Source organism: Mirounga angustirostris, unplaced genomic scaffold, assembly GCF_029215605.1.
Source record: "Mirounga angustirostris isolate CCGP_5_RB_7025 unplaced genomic scaffold, mMirAng1.0.hap1 SCAF_10, whole genome shotgun sequence".
Classification (NCBI taxonomy): domain Eukaryota; kingdom Metazoa; phylum Chordata; class Mammalia; order Carnivora; family Phocidae; genus Mirounga; species Mirounga angustirostris.
In genome coordinates, this window is record NW_026991718.1 from 53,125,290 (window position 1) to 53,152,597 (window position 27,308).

At 38.4% G+C, this 27,308-nt stretch overlaps 2 protein-coding genes across 4 annotated transcripts in view; one reads left to right on the forward strand and one right to left on the reverse strand.

Annotated features, from left to right (window-relative positions):
• Positions 1–7,141, reverse strand: part of APLF (aprataxin and PNKP like factor) — a 98,792-nt gene extending 91,651 nt beyond the window's left edge. Inside the window, exon 1 of one of the 3 annotated variants that reach the window (XR_010405653.1) lies at positions 6,850–7,140. Coding sequence is in view for 2 of the 3 variants with exons in the window: in XM_064572416.1 (XP_064428486.1) it covers positions 6,850–6,945 (96 nt within the window). In the remaining variant the exon portion in view is untranslated. Of the gene's footprint in view, positions 1–6,849 lie in introns of all 3 variants that reach the window. The other 2 variants (XM_064572416.1, XM_064572417.1) reach the window with 2 other exon arrangements.
• A 249-nt stretch (positions 7,142–7,390) lies between these two features.
• On the forward strand, positions 7,391–11,969 carry FBXO48 (F-box protein 48). The gene is made up of 4 exons (XM_045884866.3): positions 7,391–7,471; positions 8,121–8,264; positions 9,257–9,598; positions 10,064–11,969. Exons 3-4 carry the CDS (start codon positions 9,293–9,295, stop codon positions 10,223–10,225), a joined length of 468 nt encoding a protein of 155 aa, XP_045740822.1. The 5' UTR covers positions 7,391–7,471; positions 8,121–8,264; positions 9,257–9,292; the 3' UTR covers positions 10,226–11,969.
• The last annotated feature ends 15,339 nt before the right edge of the window (positions 11,970–27,308 follow it).

Below are 27,308 nucleotides of genomic sequence, written 5' to 3' on the forward strand. Positions count from 1 at the left end.
CCTTCTGAACTCCTAAGTCAAGGTTGCTGAATTGTTAGCCAATAGGATGGAACTGTGCTGACTTGATACCACTGAAATCCCAACTCACCCAACCTGTTTGGCTTGCAATGTTACTTGCAAAGTGAATGCTACCCAAATGTGAGAATCATCCTTATTATGAATATATTATGACAGAGGCAACATAATGAGTAAAAACAGAAGCAGAACTTAGGAAGACAAAACTGGGTTTAAACCCTCACTTGAGACTTCGGTAAATTAAAGTGTCTCAATAGTTATTTAATTCAGTTCAGCAGACATTTCTTAAAGAATTATTTGTGCCAAGCATTATTAGTATGTCTAGAAGAGGTTTCCAACTCTAATTTTGCAACAGAATCATCTTCAGAGTTTTTAAAATTACAGATACCCAAATGCTACCTACAGAATCCAATTACCAGAGGAAGGAACTCAAAAAGAGGTATGGAGGTATGTGAGGCGATGGCATATTAAGGCTGAGTAGCATCCAGGAGACAGTTTAGAGAGCTTGATTTACAAATAAATAAATATATATGAAATTTATATGAATATATATGTATGAAAAGTAATTCACCATACACCTATCAGAATGGCCAAAACCCAAATCACTGACAACACAAAATGCTGGTGAGATTGTGGAAAAACAGGAAATCATTCACTTATGATGGGAATGCAAAATGGTATAGCCACATTGAAAGATAGTTGCAGCTACTTACAAAACTAAACACGCTCTTACCATATGATCCAGCAATTGAGCTCCTTGGTATTTTTACCCAAATGAACTAAAAACATGTCTACACAAAAACTTGCACGTGGATGTTTGTAATAGCTTTATTCGTAATTGCCAGAACTTGGGAGTAACCAAGATATCCTTCAGTAGGTAAATGAATAAACTGTGGAACATCCAGACAATGGAGTATTACTCATCACTAAAAAGGAATGAGGAGACATGGAGGAACCTTAAACACACATTACTAATTGAAAGAAACCAATCTAGGGGCGCCGGGTTGGCTCAGTCAGTTAAGCGTCTGCCTTCGGCTCAGGTCATGATGCCAGGGTCCTGGGATCGAGCCCCGCATAGGGCTCCCTGCTCGGCGGGAAGTCTGCTTCTCCCTCTACCTCTCCACTCTCTCCTGCTCCTGCTCTGTCTCTTCTCTCAAATAAGTAAAATCTTAAAAAAAGAAAGAAAGAAAGAAACCAATCTAAGAAAGTCTATATATATACATACTGTATAATTCCAACTATATAATATTCTGGAAAAGGTAAAGCTACGGAGACAGTAAAAAATTCAGTAGGTGCCAGAGGTTGGAAGAGGAAGAAATAAAGGACAGAACATAAGGATGTTTAGGGCAGTGAAACTATTCTATGTGATACTATAAAAGTTGATATGTGTCATTACACTTTCGTTAAAACCCACAGAATGTGCACCAAGAGTGAACCTTAGTGTTAAACTATGGACTTTGGATGATAATGACAAGTCAATATAGGTTCATCGACTATACCACTGTGGTGCAAGACGTTGATAGTGAGGGAGGTTGTGTGTGTGTGTGTGTGTGTGTGTGTATGGAGGGGAAGAGGCAGAGGTATATATGGAAACTGTCTGTACTTTGCACTCAATTCTGCCATGAACCTAAAACTGCTCAGTAAAATAACCCCTATTTTAAAAAAGAAAGATACATCCTATATAAAAGCAATGTCTCTGAAAGTTAAAGGGGAACAGTAATGTAATGTGATTATCCCACAAGCCTAGTCAGCACCTACCCAGTCATCCAATATGTCATACACTTTCCATCGTAGAGCCAGGAAACCATACATCATACATCCACTTAGCCTGAAGGCCTTTCCCTCTCTACCACCGACTCTCTACCTACCAAACTTCTAACTGTTCTTTCACTTCAAAGTCAGCTCAACGTCACTGAATTCATGAAAACCTTCCCTGACCCCTCATCTTGACTGAGGGTTCCTTCCTATACCTCTCTGTATCATGGAACATTCTTTTCTGTTCGGCTCATGGTACTGAAACAAAACTTTTAATTAAATGTGACCTTTGAAAAGTCAGAGGTTATGTCTAAAAATCCAGATTTCTTACTACTCTTGAAAAGAATAGGTCACTGTTACCAGGTGGGTATGGAAGTGAATAGCAGGGACCACATTACGGATCCCTTTCCTTGTGGCCTTCCCAAAACTGAGGCAGTTGTAATCTACGACACTGCTGTGATTTATTTACCATCATCCCTGTTTTTCTTACTCCCTCCAATTTCACTCACTCAAGGTGCCTGCCTGGCTCCAGTCCCCATTTGAGGTTGCAACCACTGTTTAGTTACCTGTTCCTCTATCTCTCATACCTATGAAACTGTAAGTTTCTTGACAGTAACAACTTGTTTCTCTTTTTTTTTTTTTTTAAGATTTTTTATTTATTTATTTGACAGAGACAGACTGAGAGAGGGAACACAAGCAGGGGGGGAGCTGGAGAGGGAGAAGCAGGCTCCCCGCTGGCAGGGAACCCAATGTGGGGCTCTATCCCAGGATTCTGGGATCATGACCTGAGCCAAAGGCAGATGCTTAACGACTGAGCCACCCAGGTGCCCCCAACTTGTTTCTCTTTCACCCCTCCATTCTGACTGGTATATATTCAACTACTTTCTGAATTCACTATATTATTAGTCAATAAAATAGGAAAAATGCTAACATTTAATCCATCATGAATGTTACTTCATACACTTTAGCAGTTGATAGCACTGTTTCTTTACTACACTTAAATTCACTTCAAAATTCTATATCCTTTTCACACCTAAGTTACAAGTAGGCTCTTCTTGAGGGTTGGTAGAATGAAAAGCAGAGACATGGAAAAGAAAGAGATCATGTGCTTTGAAGGCCTACTATGTACCAGGCACTGTATTAGGCTCAATAATTAAGGTGCCTAGTGGCAAGGGGTGGGGGGCGGGGAGGAGGAATATCCAGCAGCTAGGAGTGCTTGGCACATCCCTAGGGACCAGGTAGGACCAGCATTCCAGAACAGCCAGTGAGCTTCTGCAACAAGCAGAAATAATACAGAGTTGCCAGGCCAGAGCAGTTACTGGTTACTTTGTGTAAACTTTGTAGGACACTTAGAGCATTCTTACACGTGGTGAACTGATGCCAGGAAAGTCTATACTAGAGCCCCTGACTAACTCCACCCGCAACTGAAGGCCTCTTCTCTTTTCAGTCAAAGCAGTCAATTCCATTACACCTGCCATTAGGAAGACTAACTAGATAGCTCTGTTGTCCTATTCCCTTGGAGGAAAAAGATCAGAGAGAAATGTGTCATATAATCCCTATCAAAACAGAAAAAGGAAAATTTGAAATCAGAAATAGTAGTTTTCACTTAACGGTATAACCAGCTTTTTAAAAAGAGTATAATCAGCTTTCTTTAAGAAAAACTATAAAGCAAATAATTTGGCCTAAAGGTACTCTGTTGCTTAAGATGCTGTACTGTAAAACTTTTTTAAAAGTAAATTTTTTATTTAAGATAATTGTAGGTTCACATATAATTGGAAGATACAATACAGAAAAATCTCTTGTACCATATCCCCAGTTTTCCCCAGTGGTAACATCTTGCAACACTATAATACAATATCCCAACCAGATATTGATATTGATACAGTCAAGATACAAAACATTTCCATCACCACAAAAATCCCTCATGTTGCTATGTTATAGCCATCCCAATTCCCTCCTACTCCCCTCCCCCTTTCTTGTAACTCTTGGCAACCAGGAATCTGTTCTCCATATTTATAATTTGTCATTTCAATAATGTTATATAAATAAATTCATACAATATGTAACCTTTGGGATTGGCTGCTTTCACCCAGGATAATTCCATGGAGATTCATTCTGCTGTAAAACCTTTAACTGGTATGGACCATAAAACAGAATACAATCTAGTAAACAAAGACCTTGGGTTCACTGATGACTCCCACTAAAGCAAATGGCACAAGAAAATTAAATTTCACTGTGCTCTGTTATCTATAAGGGTTTTCCTGCCACTGTAAAGATGTAAAGACATTCTTATCAAATTGTTTCACCACCAAGCCCATTTTACACACTGGAATTATAAACCTTTATGCTTGTACGGCCATGGAGGCCTGTGAAACTTATCTCCAAAAAACATGACTTGTTAAGTGAGTTCCAAAATCATCATTATTAATCATCACATAGTAATAATTAATCATTATATTATGAATAATTTACAATGAACTTCCTGAATTTTCCTACTTTAACTAAGTCCTTGCTCTCTCACACTACAAAAAAAAGAAGCCTCACTGGAATTGCTGCTGTTTGAAACATGCCCTAATGGTGAGTTGTTATTGTTTGTTTGTTTTTTAAGATTTTATTTATTTGAGAGAGAGAGAGAGTGGGGGGGGGGGGCGGGGATACACAGAGGGAGAGGAAGAAGCAGACCCACTGAGCAGGGAGCCTGGCAGGGCTCAATCCCAAGACCCCGTCCTGGAGATCAGACCTGAGTGGAAGGCAGACGCTTAACCAACTGAGCCACCCAGTCGCCTCCATCATGTTGAGTTTTAACCACTGCAAAGAAAGAAACACGACAGCTCCAAAATCTTTAAAACCACAAACTGGGGGCGCCTGGGTGGCTCAGTTGGTTAAGCGACTGCCTTCGGCTCGGGTCATGATCCTGGAGTCCCGGGATCGAGTCCCACATCGGGCTCTCTGCTCGGCAGGGAGCCTGCTTCTCCCTCTGACCCTCCCCCCTCTCATGTGCTCTCTCTCTCTCATTCTCTCTGTCTCAAATAAATAAATAAAATCTTTAAAAAAAAATAAAACCACAAACTTATTTGTTTGTTCTTCAAATTTTTCCTTCAACACATTTAGGACATTGTTCATAACCACTTCTAATAGCTGCCAAACTTGGCAAGAGAATCTCATCACTGAATGATTATTTGAAAAGGAGAAGCAAAATTCTGACCAGATAGACTAACTTTCTACTCCTTTCTACTCCTTACCATTTTAAGACAGAAACCAACTAGGCTCATTTCACCTTAGCAAGCCTATAATACAAAGATCAAGCTACAAACAATGAAAGAGTCTGTAACCTGTTGCCATGTTTATAAAACATAAGCCTAAAATTCATCGATCTTTTAACCAGATCCACAGTACTCTGTACTGGTGATACAATTTGTTAAGCAAATCAAAACTCAATTGTCACCAGACATAAGATTTTTGGATGAAGCACATACTCTGTAAAATTTCATAGATATGGAGAAAGAGAAGAGGGAGGGTGGGAGGAAAAAAAAACCTCCCAGGCAGTTCTCTCAAATGTTTAAGTTAAACTATGGAGAAAAGTAACAGAATATTACCTAAACATTTAAGTAATTACTCGTCCAGTAAAGAAATTAACAGCACCATAAGAGACTCTTAATCTCAGGAAACAAACTGAGGGTTGCTGGAGTGGAGGGGGGTGGGAGGGATGGAATGGCTGGGTGATGGACACTGGGGAGGGTATGTGTTGTGGGGAGCGCTGTGTATTGTGCAAGACTGATGAATTATAGACCTGTAGCCCTGAAACAAATAATACATTATATGCTAATAAATAAATAAATAAATAAATAAAATTAACGGCACGTAAACTTTAACTTTCTCAATAATCTTACTGCATATACACATATGCACACGAACACATATACACACACCGCTTTAGGATAGACGTCCACATCGGAACCCCCAATTACCACTCCTTTTCCTCTCAGAGAAGGGTCCTAAGGCTAATATCAATGGTTCCACTTAGACACTGGAGGTTAGCCGGGATAATAGTCCACACTCTTTACTCTGATATTAGCTCACCGACACAGGTTTGTCTCCAGAGCCTAAGAGAAAACTTCTAGAGGGCAGAGACCCACATCTCATTCATCTTTGTAACAAACACCACAGTGCTACCATCAGCGAATGTGCTACACAAAGTAGGCACTAAAGATATGCTGAATGTTAAAACGACAACGTATGTTTGAGGTAGAGACCTATAAAATTCCAGAATGCAACAGGAAAATTTTCAAACTCCTAAACATCCTAAAGACGGTGGAGAATATATAGCTCAGTGGCACTACGCGTCCAAAATCTTATGTGTGCCCTTTCAATAACCACTCTATGGCTCCATTTTCTCATCCGAACAATGAAGATAAGAGCACCTAACTCACAGGATTTTTAATGGGTTAAAAAGTTGGTATAGGTAAAGTCCTTAGATCAACGCCAGGAACATTACACGCTACATAAGGGTTAGCTGCTGATATTACTGAAAAGGACTATTACAGTAAAAGTAAGGCTCCCGCAGTCCGACAAGAGGCCAAAAGCTTAAAAGAAATTATTCTAGGAAAGATAAGATCAGAGGTTGGCAAACTTTTTCTGTAAAGGGCCAGATTCTACTATAAATACCGTAGCTTGTCAGGCCAAGAGACAATATCCTCAATCCTTGGGCCAATATTCTCCCTGAAAGGCTAGCAGGCTTTTTGTTTGTTACATTTCACATTTTAAAACTTAAGAACCATTCTTACTACGTGGGCCCGTATAAAAACAGGCTGGATTTGGACTCAGGGACATTAGTTTGCCGACCTCTGGATAAGAATGTAATAATGATAATACAAGTCCGTGCTTTTTAAAAGGCAACATAAGGAAACGTTTGTGAGTTGATTAAAGTTGACTGGAAAACGTCCTGCTCCCAAACTTCTAAAATCCAGACATGCAGGGCCGGCGTGGTGGGGAAGCCAGAACCGGGGAGCAGGGCTTCAGGAAACAACGAGGACCTCGCACGGCTCTCTGGGTCCGGCAGAGCCTCCCTGCCACACTTACTCCCAGCAGCGGCCCGCGGCCGATCACCGTCTCCCCGGGGGCCAGGGCCACCCGGGGGCCGCCGTCCTGCGGCTGCAGCTCGAAGCCCCCGGACATGGCGGCGAGGACTACACCCCTTCGCAAGGAGACGGTCCCCGCAGCCGTTTCCGCCTTCCATGGACACGCGCGGGGCCAAGGCAGGCCCTCAGAAAAACGCAGGGGGAGGAGGAGCACAGGCTCCGCTCGAGTGTCTCCAGGCCTCGCTCAGCCCAGGCCCCAGCTCCGCGTCCGAGCCCCGCCTCCCCTTTCCGACCAGTGACGCGCGCCGGGATTCTTCCAACACTCCGCCTCAAAATTATTTTTTAAAAGCCCGGGTTAACCACCCCCCCCACCTTTCTCACCGCCAACCGCCGTGGAGGATGCCGGGCCTTGTAGTCCTTGGCGCCTCCTTCTCCTCTCTTGCTGAGCTGAGACGCCCTGGTAAAACTACCACTCCCAAAAGGCAACGCGCGCTTCTCTCTACGCCTGTACGAAATCCGAGTCAGCAAGGCGGAGCTACAGTGGGCGGGACTGGAGGGACTATGGCGAAGGATTCGAATTCCAAAGGATTTAATTCGCTGGAGGAGCTACCAAGGCCCTGGAGGTAGGAGGGTCTTCCCTTCTAGCCGACGTCTGGACAGCTCAGCTTCGGCTCAGCTCCTAAGGAGCTGTGGTGACAGTCGGTGCTGACGGTTATTGTCGCTTATTTGTCATTGCTCCGTGTTCTTTGGACTCGGGCAGCTGCAGACTGCGCGAGACCCTCAAAGAGGGTGGCTCAGTGGGATGTGGGGTCATTCCTTCCGACCTGCGGGGTTGGTCTGCGCTGCCTCCCGATCCCTCCCTCCTTGTGACGCCGGAAAAGGGGCGAGCTCTTACCTAACTAGAGAGGTAATTCAGCAAAATATGGTTCATAAACAAGAAGGGGCAGAAGAGGGATAGTTGTCCAGGTATCCAGGCAAAACTGGACTTAGAAGAAGATGCCTAGTGGGAGCTTAGGAACCTCACCAAGGTACCCCCAGCTGTTAAATTCAAAAAATTCATTTGCCTCCTGGGGAAGAACTGTAACGAGAAGATGCATTTTATTCACCATTGAGATTCTGGGAAAAGTAACAAATGTTTAAGTGCACGGTAATGTTATCTTAATATGAAATTTTTTTCAAGAATATAGTAGTTTGGCTTCGTTTGTTTGATGGTGAGAGAGATGAGTTCCGTGGCAAAAACTTGCTCTTGACTCATGAATTTGTTTCTATCAGTTTGCTTTCTTACTTCCCCAAAACTTGGAGAGGAAGTTCTCTGTTGAGCAGAGGCATTAAAATTCTAACCACCAAAGCTAATTCGGATCATAAACAACCAAATGAATGGGAGCAACTGTGGCCTTGGCAAGTCCAGAAACATAGGTGAGTAACATGTCTAGAAAGGGGAATAATCATTAGCTGAATTAAAAAGAAGCATTTAACAAACCCCTCTTCCTGCACTGTCACACACACACACACACACAAAAGAAAGTGCAGCATGGAATAAACTGATTTTAATATGAGCTGTCTTTATATGCAAAAATAGCTCCATGGTCTCAGCTGATTTTGGAAGCCTACCCATCTTTAATTATATGCTGTACCTAGCTGAATTACAAACATTGTTTATTGTTGTTAGTTACATAATTATGCATGTAGGATAGCTTCAAGAGGCCATTTCTAAACCACTAATCTTATAACTGAACTGAATATTTGAGACCTTGTGTCATTATAACCTGGACTTCAACCTCTTGTCCATTTCAGATAGTATTTATGTCATCTGTGAGCACCTACCCATTAGGTACAAGTAGATAAATAATTATATACCCTACAAAAGTCCATCAGATTTATGATTAAATCACAGATTGTAGATGAAGAACTTAATGATAAGGCATCAGCTCCCACAGACAAGTATTTAGGAGTTGAAGAGAATTGAATCATACACATTTTCAGAAGTATTTTTGGCAAATGCTTGGAATCGAATATGTTCCCACAATAGTCATTTCTACTACTAAACTCAAGTTGTAGTCTGTGAAGAATCACTTCTCTTTTTTAGATAATGTTCTCTGGGAACAGAAAAACAAATGTTTAGAAACAAGCCCGTTTACTAAAAACATTTTAAAAGAAGAAGGGAAGTAACATGCGTTGAGTGCCTCCCATGTGCAATTCAGATGTGAAGCTGATGCTTTACACATAATCCCTGTTAATCCTTTTAGGAACACACAGGAGAGATGCATCATTGGCCCCATTTTACAGGTTGAAAAACTCAAGTCAAGAAAGTTAAGATTCTTTCAATCATACCCAGAACGTATCTGGCTCAGAGTAGGTTCTGTCATCTGATCTGAAGAGACTGAGTATGTTTAAACTTTGCCTTCTAGGTTACATATGAGGATAATTTGCTAAAACATCAAACTATGCAGAAAAACTCCAAGAGGAACAATAATTCAAGAGTTTCTGGCATAGAATTGAATTCTGTGGATGCTGAGAAGGAAAAAAAAGAGAGTCAAAATAACTTTGTTGAACTGCTGCCTCCAGAAGTTACTTTTAAAATTTTCAGTCAGCTAGACATTCGGAGTTTGTGCAGGGCTTCAGTAACCTGCAGGAGCTGGAATAACACAGTAAGAAACAGTGACTCCTTGTGGAAACCTCATTGCTTGACTCTAAGAGCTGTGTGCCAAAGAGAAATAGATGATGATCTAGAAAGTGGATATTCCTGGAGAGTAAGTTTAGTCTTTGTAGTCTGCAGTGTTCTTGACAATATGGTGGTAGGTTTGAGCCAACCCCACCTTCTGCCTGAGGAGGTAGGATTTCAGAGACGGAGTGGCATACAGAGTGTGTTGGCTTTTGGAGTTGAAGTTGAATTATTATTCTTCTCCTACAAACCACACCATCCCATCCATCCTTTTACATTTTTTTAAATCCTAAATTTAGGCACATTCCTCCGTTAGCTACTTCATTCTACTTTATCCAAAACTCACAGCAAACTCCATGGCTCACTTTGCATATGTACACATATACATACGCCCACACACACACATACACACACAACACATTTATTAGTGTGTGTATCAGTGTAAATACTTAATCTTCTTTTCAGTCCTATCAATCAGCTCCTCTAGTTTTAAACAAACTCACTGACCAACCACCTACTACATTCTTTAACAGTGATGATTTACCTCTTTCAGGTAATACTATTGAGGAATTACCAGAAGAGTAAAGTGAAACACGAATGGCTAAGTGGCAGATACAGCAACATATGTTCTCCTCTGAGCCTACCAGAAAAAATCATGTACCCAATGGATGTAGATACGTGGGGGGAAATTCTAGAAGCAGAACTGGAAAGATAAGCCAGAAAATTACAAAGATCTTGTAATTTTGAGACTTTCAAACAAAAATGACTCTTAGGTTCATTTTTTTTGTTTACCATTTTAATGTTTAACATTTAAAAGAAAACTAAGTAGAAAATATTATGAAAGTCAAACTGTTTTTATTCTGCACTTTCATAAAAATTTTTCTGGTTTTATTGTAAGGTAGAAGAATCATGAAATGTTGTGTATGTAGGAAATACTATACGGATAGAGTGATTTCAAAATGTATTGCTTCATGTATTTGTATCAGCATATTGCAGTACTCTAATGACAAGAGAGTTTGATTGATATTTTCTACTGAATAGTAATTCAAAAATTCAGGAAACCATTTGAAGAAACTGATTAGAGATTCATTCAGCAGTAGACATAATTAGGCTCATAACTGGAAGTAGACAACACTAGGAAGACTACCTAAATGAAATTAATCACTATATTTAAATGTAGAGTGTAATACACTTATATTTCAATAACTTTAAAATATCCATTTCAGTGGAATCAGATTGAATTGTCAAACATTGAGCCCATTTTAAAATGTGTTAAACTTGTGGTTTAGTTTAAAATTAACCTGACCAGAAGGCTAAAACTTGTGAGACTAAGATTCCCATTACTTGCCTACAGACCTGGAACTGTTCTCAGGGACAATGGAAAGTTTCCGGTAACACTTGAACTGCCACACTGTTTTTCTTGGTAAAAGCTCTCTTTCTAACAGCCTTATAGCACCATCTAGTGTACTCCTCGTAGATAACCAAGGCAAAGGACTTAAGGTCCTTTTTGTTTTCCTCACATTTAAAAGAAAAATATATATATTATTTTAGAGAACGCTATATACCTGATTTAAGTTTATAGCTCTTCAGGAACCTTCAGTTTAATTTTAGTTCTCTTTTTCTTAAAAGTAGATGGTATAGTACTCACTATACGAGATTGTTCATTCTGAATCTGTGGTCAGCATCATAGTAAAAAGTGTTTACAAAACATTTTAAGTTAGTATGGCATTTTTTTCTTAAATTGTGCTCCATAGCACAAAAAAGAAGCATCCAGGAAACCTGTATCTAACAAATGGACACAATATCAGAAAGATGCCTCACTCTATACAAATTCCCTTTGTTGGATCAAGCAGGTGAGGATTGGCTGGAAGGGGCCTTGAAGATCAGGCAGTGCAGTCTCTAGGACTAGTTAGCAATCCCTTCTAGAGAAATTCCTCTCACCCTCCCACCCACCAAACTCTCTTCTTGGCAAACCCTTTTGTAAAACTTACTCTCTTGATCTGGAAACCATCTCTAGATCCTACCATTCTGGATTAAGTGACCTTCAATAGAGTTCCCATAGTTCTTTGTACATACCACTCTTAAAGCTGTCTACTACATTAAAATTCGTCTGCCTCCCCCGTTAGACTGTGAGCTTCTTGAAGGCAGGGACCATTTATTTATTTTTATGTTCCCCAAACCTGGAATATAGTAGGTATTCCATAAAGATTTGTTAAATTATTTCTGTATTATTTATTTTAATCCTACCCAGATTGTATAATAAAAATAATTTGCTATATTGTTAGTGGACAAGACTGTACTGAAATGCAATGTGCAACCCATAAGGTAGATGGGATGCTTACTATTAATGGAAATACATGAATCATTGTTTTAGTCTTCTCAAAAGCTGTAAGAGAGAAACAGGAAAATAGAAATGTTTTGTTTTATGTCTGGGAATAAACACCTGAAAATCAACTTAACCCAAAAGTATCACTTATTTTTAATTATTGGGTCACCTCAATGAGTTTTAAGTATTATTTTGCAAGTTATATGAATAATCTTTAGTTTGGTTGTTTTTAGTACTAAAGCATTAAAATTATTTTATATAATAAGTTATAAGCTATGATCACATTCTACACAGAAAGGAAAGTTTGGGGACTTAATGATAAATTTTATGGTATGGGCCTAGAATGAACTGTACATTTATCAGACCAAGCCATTAGCATCTGAGAACATGAGTGGGTGGAGTAGAATGGAGGGAAGGAGTGCTCTTACTCATAGATAAAATACCATGTTACATAGACACAGTTTTGTTGTTGCATAGAACAACAAAATAGAATATTGTTGGCATAGAATATTAAGGAGTTTCCAGTGTTATTTAATATTTAATCAGTTCAAGAGCTAGTATTTTTTTTAATTTAGAAACCTTTCTTTAGTTGCTTCTAGTCTATAACCCAGTCTTAGACCAGAACATAATCACCAATAAAATCTGTATGAATATAATAAACTTTGGACCTTAGAATACCCCAGCAAATAAAAGCCTAATTTGAAAAATATGCCACTAACCACTTTTAATTTCATCTTTGCTTTGATTTCATATAATATCTTCTCTCCAAAACTTCAAATGCCCTAATAATAACAAAAATAAGACGACTAGTAACATCATGGGAAGAATAATACATAAGATGAAAGAGCATACATTTTTATTTACAGTAGAATTGAAAGACCCAAATCATCAAATAAATGAAATTAGATCAACAGTGGAGAAAATTGATTAATCATAATAGCCAACATTTATTGAGTGCCTACTCAGAACCAAGCATAGTGCTTCTATAGGGGATGCTATTATTCTACGTCCTTTCTATGGATGAGGAAACTGAAAATTAGAGAATGATCTTATCTATGTAGTTCATCACCACTCCCCAGCACCTATGAGTATGTAACATGCAGTAAGTGCTCAATAAATTTTTATTGAATGAATTAAAAACTTACCTGAGATTGAGTAACTTGAATGAAAATGCCAAGAATGTTCCTCCAACTTTTTATTTTGAAAAATTTCAAACACAGAAAAGTAAAAATATATGACAAAAATATATGACAAAAAACTCTTATGTATATCCTAACCTAGATATACCAGTTGTTAACATTTCCACATTTGTTTTATTTTTGCTGAAGCTTTGGAAACTAAGTTGCAGACATGATGATACTTTACCCCTAAATACTTCAACATGCATCTCCTAAGAATAAGTACATTCTCCTATATGCAATACCATCATCACATCTAAAATTTTTATATTGATTCAATAATATAATCTAATTTACAATCCTTATTTAAATTTTCTTAATGGCCCCAAAAATATATAGATTTTTTTTTTCCAATTCAGGACCCAAACAAGGTTTACAAGTGCATATCATTTTTTATGTCCCCTTAATCTCTTTTAACCAGAAGCATCACTCTGCCTTTGGTTTTGTTTTTCAGAATATTGACTTGTTGGGGTTTTTTTTTAAGAATTCAGGTTGGTTTTCTTATAGAATGTTCTGTAAATGATTTGTCTGATCATCTCTTCATGATTTGATTCAGGTAAAACATATTTAGCAATTATACATAGGTGGATGTAATAGGCTTCTTAATGCACCACATTAAAAGGCACATAATGTCTGATTGTTTTACTGTGTGACAGAGTAAGTCTGATTATTTGATTGAGGTGGTAATCATCAGATCTCTCCGTTAAAAGGGATATTTTCCCCGGGCGCCTGGGTGGCTCAGTTGGTTAAGCGACTGCCTTCAGCTCAGGTCATGATCCTGGAGTCCCTTGATCGAGTTCCACATCGGGCTCCCTGCTCGGCGGGGAGTCTGCTTCTCCCTCTGACCCTCCCCCCTCTCATGTGCTCTCTCTCTCTCATTCTCTCTCTTTCAAATAAATAAATAAAATCTTCAAAAAAAAAAAGGATATTTTCCCATAAAGCCAAAATTTCTTTTTTCAAGAACCTGTTTCTAGAGTATTCCCCTTTGACTAACCCTATGCTAAATGCTTTGTAACATTTTCTTATTTCATCTTCATAATTAGACTTTCAAAGAACACAAGAAGTCATATTCGAGGTATTTTGCAGTTAATCTAAATATCAATATAAGAAGATGTAAAGCCACTATTTAAACCCAAATCTCTTTGACTTCAGAGACTAAGTTTTGAACCACTAGAGTATAGTGCTTTTTATAATTTTGACACTTAGCCCTTATACTGAAGCAACATGAAGGACTAAGATTAACAGGGAACACCTCCCATACAAATATCTAGAAAATGAGAGGAAATCAATATTAGACATATAGAACTTAACATTTCTGCTAATAGTAGAACAGTTAATTCTAAGCCTGCCTACATAGGACAACTTGAAAACCTCAAGCAAAAAAATTTATTCTACCTGAAGGCATCATAGAGCTAACAAGGTAGTAAAGAAATATTAGACCAGTTTCTGGAAAAAGAAAGAGAAGCAGAGAGGTAAGCCCATGATTAAGATTAGTCTTACCATGGAGCATTTGCCAATTTCTGCAAGAGCAACTGAGAGATTAAACAGATTCTGAAAGCTTCTCAAGATTATGAGGACAATGAGTGGAATCTAGGACTCAATAAGAGTAGGAGAATGAGGAAACCCTCTTTTAGTAACTCCCCTCTTGTAGTTTGGGACCCAGAAGGACTCCACCCTAGGAATGGGAGTGGCCTGGAAGTACACAAAATCTCACAAGAGAATCAAGCACTTTCAAAACACCTCAGTCTCTGAAACTGGCATGTGAGGATCCCAGAATAATAATGCCCCAGACAGCTGGCAGAAGCAAAAAAAAGTCCTCCCTGGAGAAAGAGATCAACTTTGTAGGCTTCACATTATGTCTGCGAACATTTTTTAAAATCAGTGTCTGATGCATACACACATACATACAGACACACATATAAATAAGGGGTCATGATAACATAAATAAAAACAGAAAGACACAATAGAAAAGACCCACAGTTGGAGTTATCAGATGAAGCCTCCAAAATAACAAAGCTTGAGGTAATCAATGAGATAAAAGGTATGCTGAAAATTTCAACAAAAGGACTGAAAATAATAAAAAGAGCCCACAACTAAAAAGAATGGACATTAAAAAAGCAATGTTAAAAAAGTGATCTGCTATTTAACAGCTGATTAAACCCAGCTGAAGAGAGGGGAAAGCATTCATGAATCTGAAGATAGGAGCAAAGAAAATATCCAGAATGAAGTAAGGAGAGAAGAAGAATGAAAAATACAGAACAGAGGACAGTGGGAAAATATTAATAAAGTACGAAGGTTTAATATATGTGTACTTAGAGACCAAGAAGACAAGACGGGATAGAATGAGGCAGAAGCAATTTTGAAGTGGGGACAGCTATGAACTTTCTAAAACTGATGAGAAACCTCAATTCATAAATTCAAGAAGCCCTACAATCTGCAAACATGATAAATAAACCATATACTCACTAAACTGTAACACAGTAAATCTGCTAAAAAGTAAAGACCAAGAGAAAAATGAAAGCAGCCAAAGAGAAAGGAAAACTACCTCTGGATGAGCAATAATTAAATTGAATGTTTGTTTTTTCTTAAGAAGAACAAAGAAATGTTATCTTCAAAGAAACTTTCAGAAGAAGCAAACCACCAACCTAGAATTCTGTACCCAGAGGTAATACTTCTCAAAAAGGAAGATGAAGCAAAGACATGCTCAGGAACAAAAAACCTTGAGAGAGCTCTTCATGAACAGACTCCTATTCAAAAGGTAAAAAGAATATGTTCCCAGATTTCATCTGGTTGAAGTATAGGAAACACTAGAAAGCAAGAAAAGTGGTAAATATGTGGACAAATCTCAATGAATAGCAAGCATAAGATAATAATAAAATACAGAGTGAATTAAAATACAGGATAACAATGGCATTTGAGTAGGGAGGACATAAATGGGATTAAAATTTAAATTTCTTGCATTGTCTGAGAAGAAAGTAAAAAAGCCAATTAATGTTCTGCTTTGGAAAGTAATAGGTATGTGAAGTAATCTCTATGGTAAACTCTGAAGGAATTGTAAAGGAATATATAACTACCAAACTAATATGTAACTATCAAGGTAAAATGGAATAATTTAAAAAATAATGAACACAAGAAAGGACAGTAACATAGAACAAGCAGAATAAACAAAAAATAGTAAGATGGGAATTTTCAACCCAAATATATCTGTAATTATAGTTAATATACGTACAGTAAATGCTCTAATGAAAAGATAAAGAGACCAGATTGCATTTTTTAAACTATAGGCATTTTATAAGAGAGACATCAAAACATAAGGATACAGGGGCCCCTGGGTGGCTCAGTCTTTGACATCTGCCTTCGGCTCAGGTCATGATCCCGGGGTCCTAGGATCGTGCCCCTCACCGGGTTCCCTGCTCTGCGGGAAACCTGCTTCTCCCTCTCCCACTCCCCCTGCTTGTGTTCCCTCTCTCGCTGTGTCTCTCTCTGTCAAATTAATAAAATCTTAAAAAAAAAGATACATAAAAGTCTAAAGTAATGGGTGCCTGGGTGGCTCAGTTGGTTAAGTGACTGCCTTCGGCTCAGGTCATGATCCTGGAGTCCTGGGATCGAGTCCCGCATCGGGCTCCCTGCTCAGCAGGGAGTCTGCTTCTCCCTCTGACCCTCCCCCCTCTCATGCCCTCTCTCTTTATCTCATTCTCTCTCTCAAATAAATAAATAAAATCTTTAAAAAAAAAAGTCTAAAGTAAAAAGATGGAAAATTATATACTGTGCAAATAGCAACAAAAGAAAAGTTGGTACACCTAATATCAGACAAATTAAACTTTAAGGGAAAATGCACTACTAGAGATTTTTTACAAAACTATATAAGGATAAAAAAACAATTCACAAAGTTTAACTTTTTTTCTATTCACATGAATTTAATAACACAGGGGTGCCTGGGTGGTTCAGCCGATGAATTTAATAACACAACATGAACATATGGAAAACTGCAGAGTATCAGCTTACCTTTCCAGGGGTAGGGGATCCTGGAGAAACAAAACTGGAGACGTGAGGGCTCACCATAAGGGACAGGTGGAGAATGAAGTCTGATACATGGCTAGTTTTCTTAAGACATTTGCCAAATTCTGAAGCTCTGCTGAGTTGGAGGCTAAGAAGTTAAGCCAAGAGAGGCTTTGGGAAGCAGAGTGGAGTTTCCCCAGTCTCACTCTGCTCAAGAGACAGTGATTAGAGCTGAGGACCCACCAGAGGCAGTGGCCCAGGTGAACAGACCAGGTTCTCAATTTTAAGCCCATGGAGGGTCTTACCAAAAGGCTCCAGCCTCAATTCAGCTACATCCCTAATTTGATTAAGGTGAGCAAACCCCTCCACCTAGCAGAGGACAGGGTGAACCCTGTCTGGCAGGAGATAACATCACCTGGAGCCTCTACAGCTTGTCTTATGCAATGTCTGCCTCCAGTAAAAAATGATCAGGCATGAAGAGCTGTAGAGAAAACAAGAATTACTGGGGCTAGAAAGTACAGTAGGAAGAAATGTTACCAAAATACCAACCCATTCTATACTCTCTGCACAATAAAACAATGCTGGGCAAGGAAGAAAGAGTAAGGACTATGAAGAACGGCAAAGACTGAATGACACGGAAGAAAGTAATAGCGCAAAGCGAGGGATGCAAGTCAGGTCTCATAAAAGCCCAGTATCCTTATCTTCAGCCCTGCTGAAGATTTTTTTTCCAGCCCATTTTTTTAGTAAATCTATTTTGCCTTTCCCAGCACCTCCTAGTCCCTGCCCAGTCAGGGCAGGATGAGTGATAAAATCAGATAAAACAGGGCGCCTGGGTGGCTCAGTTGGTTAAGCGACTGCCTTCGGCTCAGGTCATGATCCCGGAGTCCCTGGATCGAGTCCCTGGATCGAGTCCCGCATCGGGCTCCCTGCTCGGCAGGGAGCCTGCTTCTCCCTCTGACCCTCCCCCCTCTCATGTGCTCTCTCTCTCTCATTCTCTCTGTCTCAAATAAATAAATAAAATCTTTAAAAAAAAAAAATCAGATAAAACAGGAGCTTTGCGAACCACTCCAATTACACTATGTTACCATAAATATTAAGTTGTCAGGGAAACTTTTTTTTTAGTAACTTTTTTCTGAGACTCCTTTTTCAGCTGTGGGTCTTCTGAGCCCTGTAGGGAAGAAACTGGCTGATAGTTTCCCAGTTTGCTCATTTTGATGTAGTTTTAGTATGACAAGGTTATGTATCTGACCATCACACAGTGAGAGGCTAGTTAAAAAAAAAGGAAAGAAAATACAAGGGCACCTGGCCCCATGTTGGGTGTAGAGCCTACTTTAAAAAATAATAAAAAATAAAATATTTAAAAATATATATAATCATAAAAGAAGCTTCCTAAAAATCACATTTGAAAATCCCTCAACTTAATGTGGTGCCTTGGTTTTATTGCCAATGGGTAGACTAGGCAGAATTTTCTCTTTCTTTATTCTCAGGTTAATAAAAAAAAAAGACTTTTACCATTGTTTTCTGATGTGTGGCTTATTGTTTTATCAATGCAACTTCCTTTTTCTCTCCTAGACTCCTTTGATTATATATATTTTTTATTTTTTTAAAAATTTATTTTTATGACACAGAGAGAGAGACAGAGAAAGAGCACAAGCAGGGGGAGTGGGAGAGGGAGAAACAGGCTCCCCGCTAAGCAGGGAGATCATGACCCAAGCCTAAAGCAGACACTTAACTGACTGAGCCACCCAGGTGCCCCTTTTCTCTAAATATTTTGTCTTGAAAATTTTCAAACTTACAGAAAAGTTGAAAGAATAGTGTAATCGTATGATCACCTAGATTACCCAACTGTAACCACGTTAGCTTTATCTCTATAATCTGTACAAGGTTTCTAAACTTTGGCTCTATTGATATTTAGAGTAGTTTAGTGGGTTTCTTGTACCTTGCTGGAGGTTTAACAGTATCTCTGGCCTCCACTCATTGGGGTGTCAGTAGCCTCCTTCCCAAGTTGTGACAACCAAAAATGTCTCCGGACATTGCCAAATGTCCCTGATTAAGAACCACTGATCAGGGCGCCTGGGTGGCTCAGTTGGTTAAGCGACTGCCTTCGGCTCAGGTCATGATCCTGGAGTCCTGGGATCGAGTCCTGCATCGGGCTCCCTGCTCGGCAGGGAGTCTGCTTCTCCCTCTGACCCTCCTCCCTCTCATGCTCTCTGTCTCTCATTCTCTCTGTCTCAAATAAATAAATAAAATCTTTAAAAAAAAGAACCACTGATCAACAATAAAAACACACCACTTTTGTTGAGCTGATGTATTTGAAAGTAGGTTTCGAGGTCTCGTGGTATTTTATCCATAAATACTGTAGTATATGTTCCTCAAGGACATGCACACACTCCTACATAACCACAACACAATAATCACACCCAGGAAATAAAACTTTCATACAATCATGATATCATCTAATACCCAGCTCAGGCCCAAATTTCACTCAACTGATTGAGCAGAAAAGTATGCTTTCAAGCTTGTGGATGCTTGCCAGTCTGATAGTGAAAAACGATATTTCAATGTAGCTTTTCTACTCATTTATTATGAACTTGTCCAAACATAAGTGAAGTTGAAAGAACTTTTTCCCTGCAGATTTAATTTGCTTTTCTCTTGTCATAAATGAAGTTCATAGGTTTAAAGGCATTTATGTTTTTTATGTGTATGAATTTTTGCCCTTCTCAATTTGTGAATGCTTTATAAATACGGAAAGCTAGAGCTTTGCCTATCATGTATGTTGCAATTATATTTTTCCCGGTTTGTCACTTGTCTTTTGATTTTTCTAGCAGAGTTTTTTTCATAAACCTTCTTCTTATCAATGTAGTCAAATTTGGTGATCTTCTCTGTTATTGTTTCTGGATGATGAGCATATTTTAAAAGGTTTTCTAACAACAAAATTATAAATAAATTCACTTAAGTTTTCTTCTAGTACTTGTATGGCTTATTTTTTCCATTTGGAGTTTTTCCTGAAGCAGAATGTATGTTATGGATCCAAAATTATTTTTTTCAAATGGTTGTGTAGTTGTCCTAACACTATTTTTTAACAAGTCTCTCTTTTCCCCAGCGATTTGAGTTGCTGTTTTATTCAAATCATAATTTTTTTCTTTGACTTGGTTCTATTTCTGAATTTCTAGTTATGTTCCAGATCTGTCCATTTACTCATGACATGCTGTTTTAATTATGGAGAATTTAGAGTGTTATTCGTATTTATTAGAGTTATCTCTCCTTATTGATAAGGATCTCTCCCCACCCCCAGGTTTTCCTATATATGCATGTATGTTTGGGGGGTGTTTTTGCCATGTGAACTTCAGAATCAATTTTCCAGTTTCAGGAAAAATACTTGTTGAAGTTTTACTGGAGTAGTGTTAAATTAGGGATAATTTGCATCTCGATGATGTCAAGTGATCCAAGACCAAGGAATATTTCCATTCGTCTTTCAGGAGTGTTTTAAAATTTTCCTCATATGAGTTTTGCACATTTCTTTTTAAGCTTATTTCCAAGTATTTTTATCTTTTATCTTGTTATTATAAATGGGATTTTCTCTTCCTTTATCTTCTATTTGATTATCATTACACACACACTCACATACACACACACTATTGATTTTTGTACCTTGATTTTGTAGCCTGCTAACTACTGAATTCTTTTGTTTATATTAGTGTTATCATTGATTCTATTGAGTTTTCCAGATATATTATCATATCACCTGCAAGTGGAATTTTACTTCTCTTTCAATTCTTATGCCTCTATTTTTTTTCCCCTTGCATGAGTACACAATGATGTGACATAGTAATGAAGATTGTGGACATTTTTGCCTTGTTCCTTACCTTCATGGGGATGCTTTCAGTGTTTCTTTCAGTAATCTCTGTCTCTCTCTCTCATATGTATATATATTATATATATATAATATATATATATGTTTATAATATTATACAGTTTATAATATATATTATGTTAATCACATTAAAGGAACGTCCATTAATTTCTATTTTATCTAATACTTTTATTAGCAATGGATATTGAATTTTATAAAAGGACTGTTTGACATTTAAGATTTAAGTTAGACATTTCTCACCTGAGAATTTTTAAAAACTTTACAAATATTATGTTATTATTCTACATGCTGTAACAATAGCTTCTTAGGTTGATATAACACATGCATGTTTTCTCAGATCCAGAAAGCCAACAGTATTGAAAATCATGTTTTACAACCTTGAGAAACTGGATGAACAGGCTAGCTTTCTTCCCCAAAATTGTCTTGTAATAATAATAATATCTTCCATTGATTAACTTTTACATAGCCACTTACTCATCAAATAGTCTTGAAAGCTAGTGTGTTAACATTAATATTTTAAAGATGCAAACACTGAGATTCATGGAAGCAAAGTAAATTGAGTAAGGTCAAGCAACTTGTACCTGGAGGAAGGGACCTTGACCCCAGGACTGGCCCAGAAGCTGTTTCTGCTACACCATCCTTGAGACCTGGTAGATGCTAATTAGCCGCCAGCAGAGGGAGCAATGTTTCTGCTGAAACTCTGACAGAGCTTGAGCGTATGAAGACAAAGTTCCTCATTTCAGCCATGTCAGCTGATCGGAAAATCTCGGAAGTCAGAATTTGTACAAACTTTTTTGTTGTAAATGACAGAACGGAAACTAGTCCTGCCCATCTTCTGGGCCTTTCCCAGAAGAGAACACTGTATATAACTAAAAAATGACCAACAGTTTTTCTAGCTAGAAAGTTGTCAGGGAAAAGAACACTCCAACGAAAAGAATTCTCATCCTACTCTGCCCTTCACTCCTGTCCTGACCACCCAGTAGGTTCCTATCTTGATTTCCACAAGCACAATAAAGAACATATGAATTCAGTTTTGCAGGGTTTTTCCCCAAAGAAGTATGTCCACGTCATTATTCTGTGCAGACGTTTTTACATAGGTGTATTACTTCATTTTTCATAGGTTTATTCTCCAAATTTTCAGCCCAGTGTCCATGGATACTATAGTTCTATGAGGTTGGGCTGTATATTCTACTGAGTATATTCTACTGAAGTAACAGATGTGAGCTCTGAGGTTGTCGCATCCAAGACTTAGAATTAGACATTTATGGTTTAACAGTTTTTAGGTGTCAAGAAGTTTCTCATCCTTTTACCAACATTATCAATAAATACAACTCTCTTATATGAAGAGACTATAAAAGGAATTCATCCAGCAGTGAAGACTCTTCTAGAATTATGTTTTTAGTTTCCCTTTGAAACTCATTTGGGCAAAAAGAGTGAGCCAGGGGCCTTAAGTAGTTGAGCAAGGTAATCAAAATTCATGTGCAAGATTCCATTTCGTTTACAAATAAACCTGTCACTTGTAAATTTTGAAATCCATTTCGGGATTGTGTATGTAATATCCACATCTTAAAATGGAAAGCGAAATGTGCTCAAGTATAATGTATAATTTTATCTCATATCACTTGGTTTTTTATTCTACTTTTCTGACCATGCCTAAAGTACAGTATGTTTCTGATATAAAAGTCACCACTCAAGATTAATGCCTATAGATAATTATTGCTACCCTAAGGTGAGTGCTCACTATGTACAAGATATCTTTCCAACAACCATTGGAGATAGTCCATTCCTGCATCTTCCCCTTATTAACTGTGTGGGCAAGTTATCTATGCCTTAGATCTTCATCTGTAATATGATTACAAAAGGATTCATCTCATGGAACTGTTATAAAAATCAGCAGTCATGCCCCATCTCCCCATTTCCCCTTTCCCTGCCTCAGCTACTGCATATCTACTTTCTGTCCCCATAGATTTGTCTATTCTTTTCATTTGAGTCAATTTTTATAAATGGTATAAGATAGGGCTTCATTCTTTTGCATGCAGCTCTCTACTTGTCCCAGCACTATTTGTTGAAAAAATTGTTTCTTCCTCATTGAATGATTTTGGCACCCTTGTTGAAAATCACTTGACCATAGCTACATGGGTTCATTCTAGACTCTCAATTCTATCCCATTGAACTATCTGTTCTTACTCCAGTGCCCCTTTGTCTTGATTATTGTAGCTTTGCATTAAGTGCTATCAGGAAGAGTAAGTCCTCTAACTTTGTTCTTTTTTAAGATTGTTTTGACCATTCTGAATCTCAGGAGGATAGTTTTTTAACCTTAGCCTAGCTGGGGAAATTTTCAATAAGGAGGAGAGAGAAAACTGTCCCAGAAAAAAAAAAAAAAAAAAAAAAAGACTTCAGAGTGATTGGACTGTCTTTTCTGCCAATCTCAGCATGGAGTATATCTTTTGTGGTTAAAGTGGCAGAAAGCATTTAACAATACATTAATACTCAAGATATATTATCCCTCTGGTATTTTCCATATTACACACTTTTGTGCAATAGCAAATAGGAACAGAGATAAAGCCACAGAATTATTAACACTAGTTAGCAGTGATGCTCCAGGCTGAATCCTTCTGTTGATGAACAGGCCTTCTGTTAGCATTAAAGAGGCACTTGAGAGACTGCAGACCCTGGCAGTTGGGACCATCTCTGCCCTCAGGAAGCTCTGCTGGGGACCCAAACCCCTGGGAGTTACTTAAGCCCAGAGGTCACTCTGAGAGGTCACTCTGAGTAACTCATGTGACTTGTCAGCTTTGTTTCTTTTTAAGTAATGGAAGCTTATTTTTTCTGACCTTCATTCCACAAATACTTGGGGATTTGGAATTAAATTTAGTAAGGTTTAACATTTTATTTTATGCACTTCCCACTTTAGTCTTTTGTCACCTCTCTATTTTTGTTCTCTGTATTTATCCTTTAGCTTAGTTTAGCTTTGTTTTTACTTTTCACCTTATCTATTCTTGACTTTACAGTGTATATTTTATCCTTTTTTATATCCTTTTTTATTTAGCTCTAATATTTATCCTTAATCCTTGTTTCTTTAATTTTTTAGTTATATCCCTTTTACTCTTTCCTTTTTATTTTATTTTATTTTTTCTTTTTGAGAGCAAGCAAGCAGTGGGGAGGGGCAGAGGGAGAGGGAGAGAGAAAATCTTAAGCAGGCTCCATGCTCAGTGTGGATTCCAACACAGGGCTCAATCTCATGACCCTGAGATTATGACCTGAGCCGAAATCAAGAGTTGGACACTTAACCGAGTGAGCCACCCAGGCACCCCTCTTTTTTATTTTTTTAACCAAATCTATTACTTTACTTTTCTGAATTATTCTTGGCTCAGTCCTGGTTTAAAAAAAAAAGAAAAGGCTGACTTTTGTAAGGAACCATATAATGTTTAACATTCCCCTAAATCTCTATGGAATAAGGCAAATCCATTCTTCCCAAGCCTACTTTTATGTATTTTTAATTGGATTTGTGTTCATTTTTCATGGAATTACTAAAAGATCCTTTCAATGTTTCAATGTGTGAGTTTAGTATATGAGTTTTCTTTTCTCTCTTCCCTTTGTGTCCTTTCAGAGTCAAGAAGTTCCTAGAGAGTCATTTGATTTCTTTAAATATAGGAATACATAAACCTCAAATGCCTTCAGGGGCCAAGATGGCAATAAATAGGAATGAAGCAAGCTGAATATGAGAAAAGTCAGCTAAGGTGGGGCGCCTGGGTGGCTCAGTCGTTAAGCATCTGCCTTTGGCTCAGGTCATGATCCCAGGGTCCTGGGATTGAGCCCCGCATCCATCTCCCTGCTCAGTGGGGAGCCTGCTCATCCCTTTCCCTCTGCCACACCCTCTGCTTGTGTGTGCGCTCTCTCTCTTTCTCATATAAATAAAATCCTTTAAAAAAAAAGAAAAGTCAGCTGAGGAAAGATAATCAAATTTGCCTTATTTTTATAGAATTGTGGCTTAAGCACATAATCTCATACACATTTATATAATATTAGAAGTTTTATTTTAAAGATGAAATGGAATACAAATTGAAAAATATAAATATTGAATTATCCTGAATATTGTCATAGGTTTTCTTACACAACATATAAAAGTGTTTTTATAGAAAAGTGTTTTTCATAGAAAACACTTTTGGGAGTGTTTTTCCTTCATTTAGCTGACATAACTGATCAGGTGTTCGTTGCAAACCTCTAACCTCTGAGTTTCAGCAGAGGAAAAAAGGTTTACTATTCAATCCATTTCAAACCTTAGACCAATCCAGTGACATAAAGTATTATTAAATATCAAACTTTGAGAGAAATGCTCACCATCTTGTATTTCCATTGTTCTCTATCCTGTTCTCATTCAAAATGGTGAAGAGTGCAGAGGGGGGCAGAGGGATTCATGTGATTTTGCACCAGAAGATGTCATACGACATTTATTCTATCATATCTGGTCTTATGGCTGCTGAAGCATGGCTGGCTGGTACTGTCCTGGGCTTTCTACTAGCCTCTACTGCTGACTTACATGGGATTTTCTCCACTGTCTCATGCTAACCAGGCCTGCCTTTAGCTATTGCTTGGCTATAGCCCCGACTCTCCTCCCCTCCATGTGGTCTCACAACCAGTAGCTCTTCCTTCAATTCTGCTGTGAGGCAATCTGCTCCTACCAGTGGCAGCCATGATGACAAGCCCCCTGGCTCTCAGTATGGAACCAAGAGAGGCTTGGTATCTAAATGAGAGCAGCCCTCTTCCTGGCCACGCCCAGCAGCTCTCTTGGCTATGCTGGTTCACCCATATTGGCATGGAGTCTCTACACAAGAGTCCCTTCCAGAATCTCCAACTGTGAGCAGGGAAACCCACTCTCCCTTCAATTTATCTGACTCTTCCCATTCTCTACACCAAGGCCCAAAGATGGACAATCACAGCACACTTCTATTCCTCCCAATTCTTTCTCTCTGCTTGTCCCACAACCCCAGAACTTGAATGGGCAGGTGTCAACCACCACCCCTTTCTGTGCTCTAGCCTCCCCACCTGGCTGTCCCAGTGGGAGTCTCCTCTCTACATTAACTCTATGATCTCAGTTTGCAAGACTTAGAAAAACGTAAGCCCTTTCTCTCTCCCCATTAACTGGATTTTAAGCACATCGTCTCATTATAAATCTCAAAGAATGTCAAAAAAAGAGTATTACCTTATTCTTGCTATCACATCGCTTTTCCGCTTCTGGAGGAGATCCAAATCTCCTCTAAGGATAACCAGGAAAATGGTCATATACTTGGCAAGGCACAATTATACTTTTCTCTAAATATCATCACTGTTACATTTTCCTTTTTTAACTGGTTCCTTCTTTAATTTGGAACTAAAATATCATGCATTTTCTTCCTCACTAAGCTGTCACTGCCAGGCTTGTATTTTTGTTATAGTTTATAATGCAGAATTTAGTCTTAAATCCTTTAGGTGAGAGAGATAATTATTTTTATTCCTAATGAAATCAGCTGATCACAAATATAGGCACTTTGAAATGTGGATACAATCTTTGCACCATGGTTTTTAGACTAGCCACTCTTAAGATAAGAAATTCTGCTCTTCTGAAATCACTTGATTTCTTTTTTTATGTTCTTGTTTAACTGCATTTAGTAACTTTCCTTTGTAGCAATTTTCCACACTATCAATACTCAGATGATAAAAAAGAATAATCTTAGCTTGTTTTCATAAAGTTGAAGTCAGAGAACTTTTTGAAATTTAGTTCTTAGCTTCACAATTATACTTCATACCATGATTTCTATTTTTGTAAACTGACTTCAGCGTAGCAAAGTGGGTCAGATTATTTTCCACCAGTTGAATTTCCTCAAAAGAATTTCACTAAGAATGAGTAGATTACATGTGATATGTTTATGTCACCGCCTATGAATGCCCATGCAAGGTTATATTCAGCATGATGAATTGAAATGTCAAGCAAATGACCAAGTCTTTGATCTGATCTTGCTGGTTATCTAAGGCAGGGATTTTTTTTTTTTAATGGCATAAAACAAGTTGGTTGTTTTGTTTTGTTTTCTCATTTCAAGCCATCTCTTCAACATTTTGCAGAACTAAGTCATTCTATTGGTGCTACCACATTGTGCAGCAATTTATTAAGAAGAGCATAGAACTGTCTGGGTATTAAGCAATGGGGCCATATTTAGTTCATAGCAATACATCCATAGTGGTTTTTTTTTAAGATTTTATTTATTTATTTGAGAGAGAGAATGAGACACAGAGAGCATGAGAGGGAGGAGGGTCAGAGGGAGAAGCAGACTCCCTGCCGAGCAGGGAGCCCAATGCGGGACTCGATCCCGGGACTCCAGGATCATGACCTGAGCCGAAGGCAGTCGCTTAACCAACTGAGCCACCCAGGCGCCCCATGTCCATA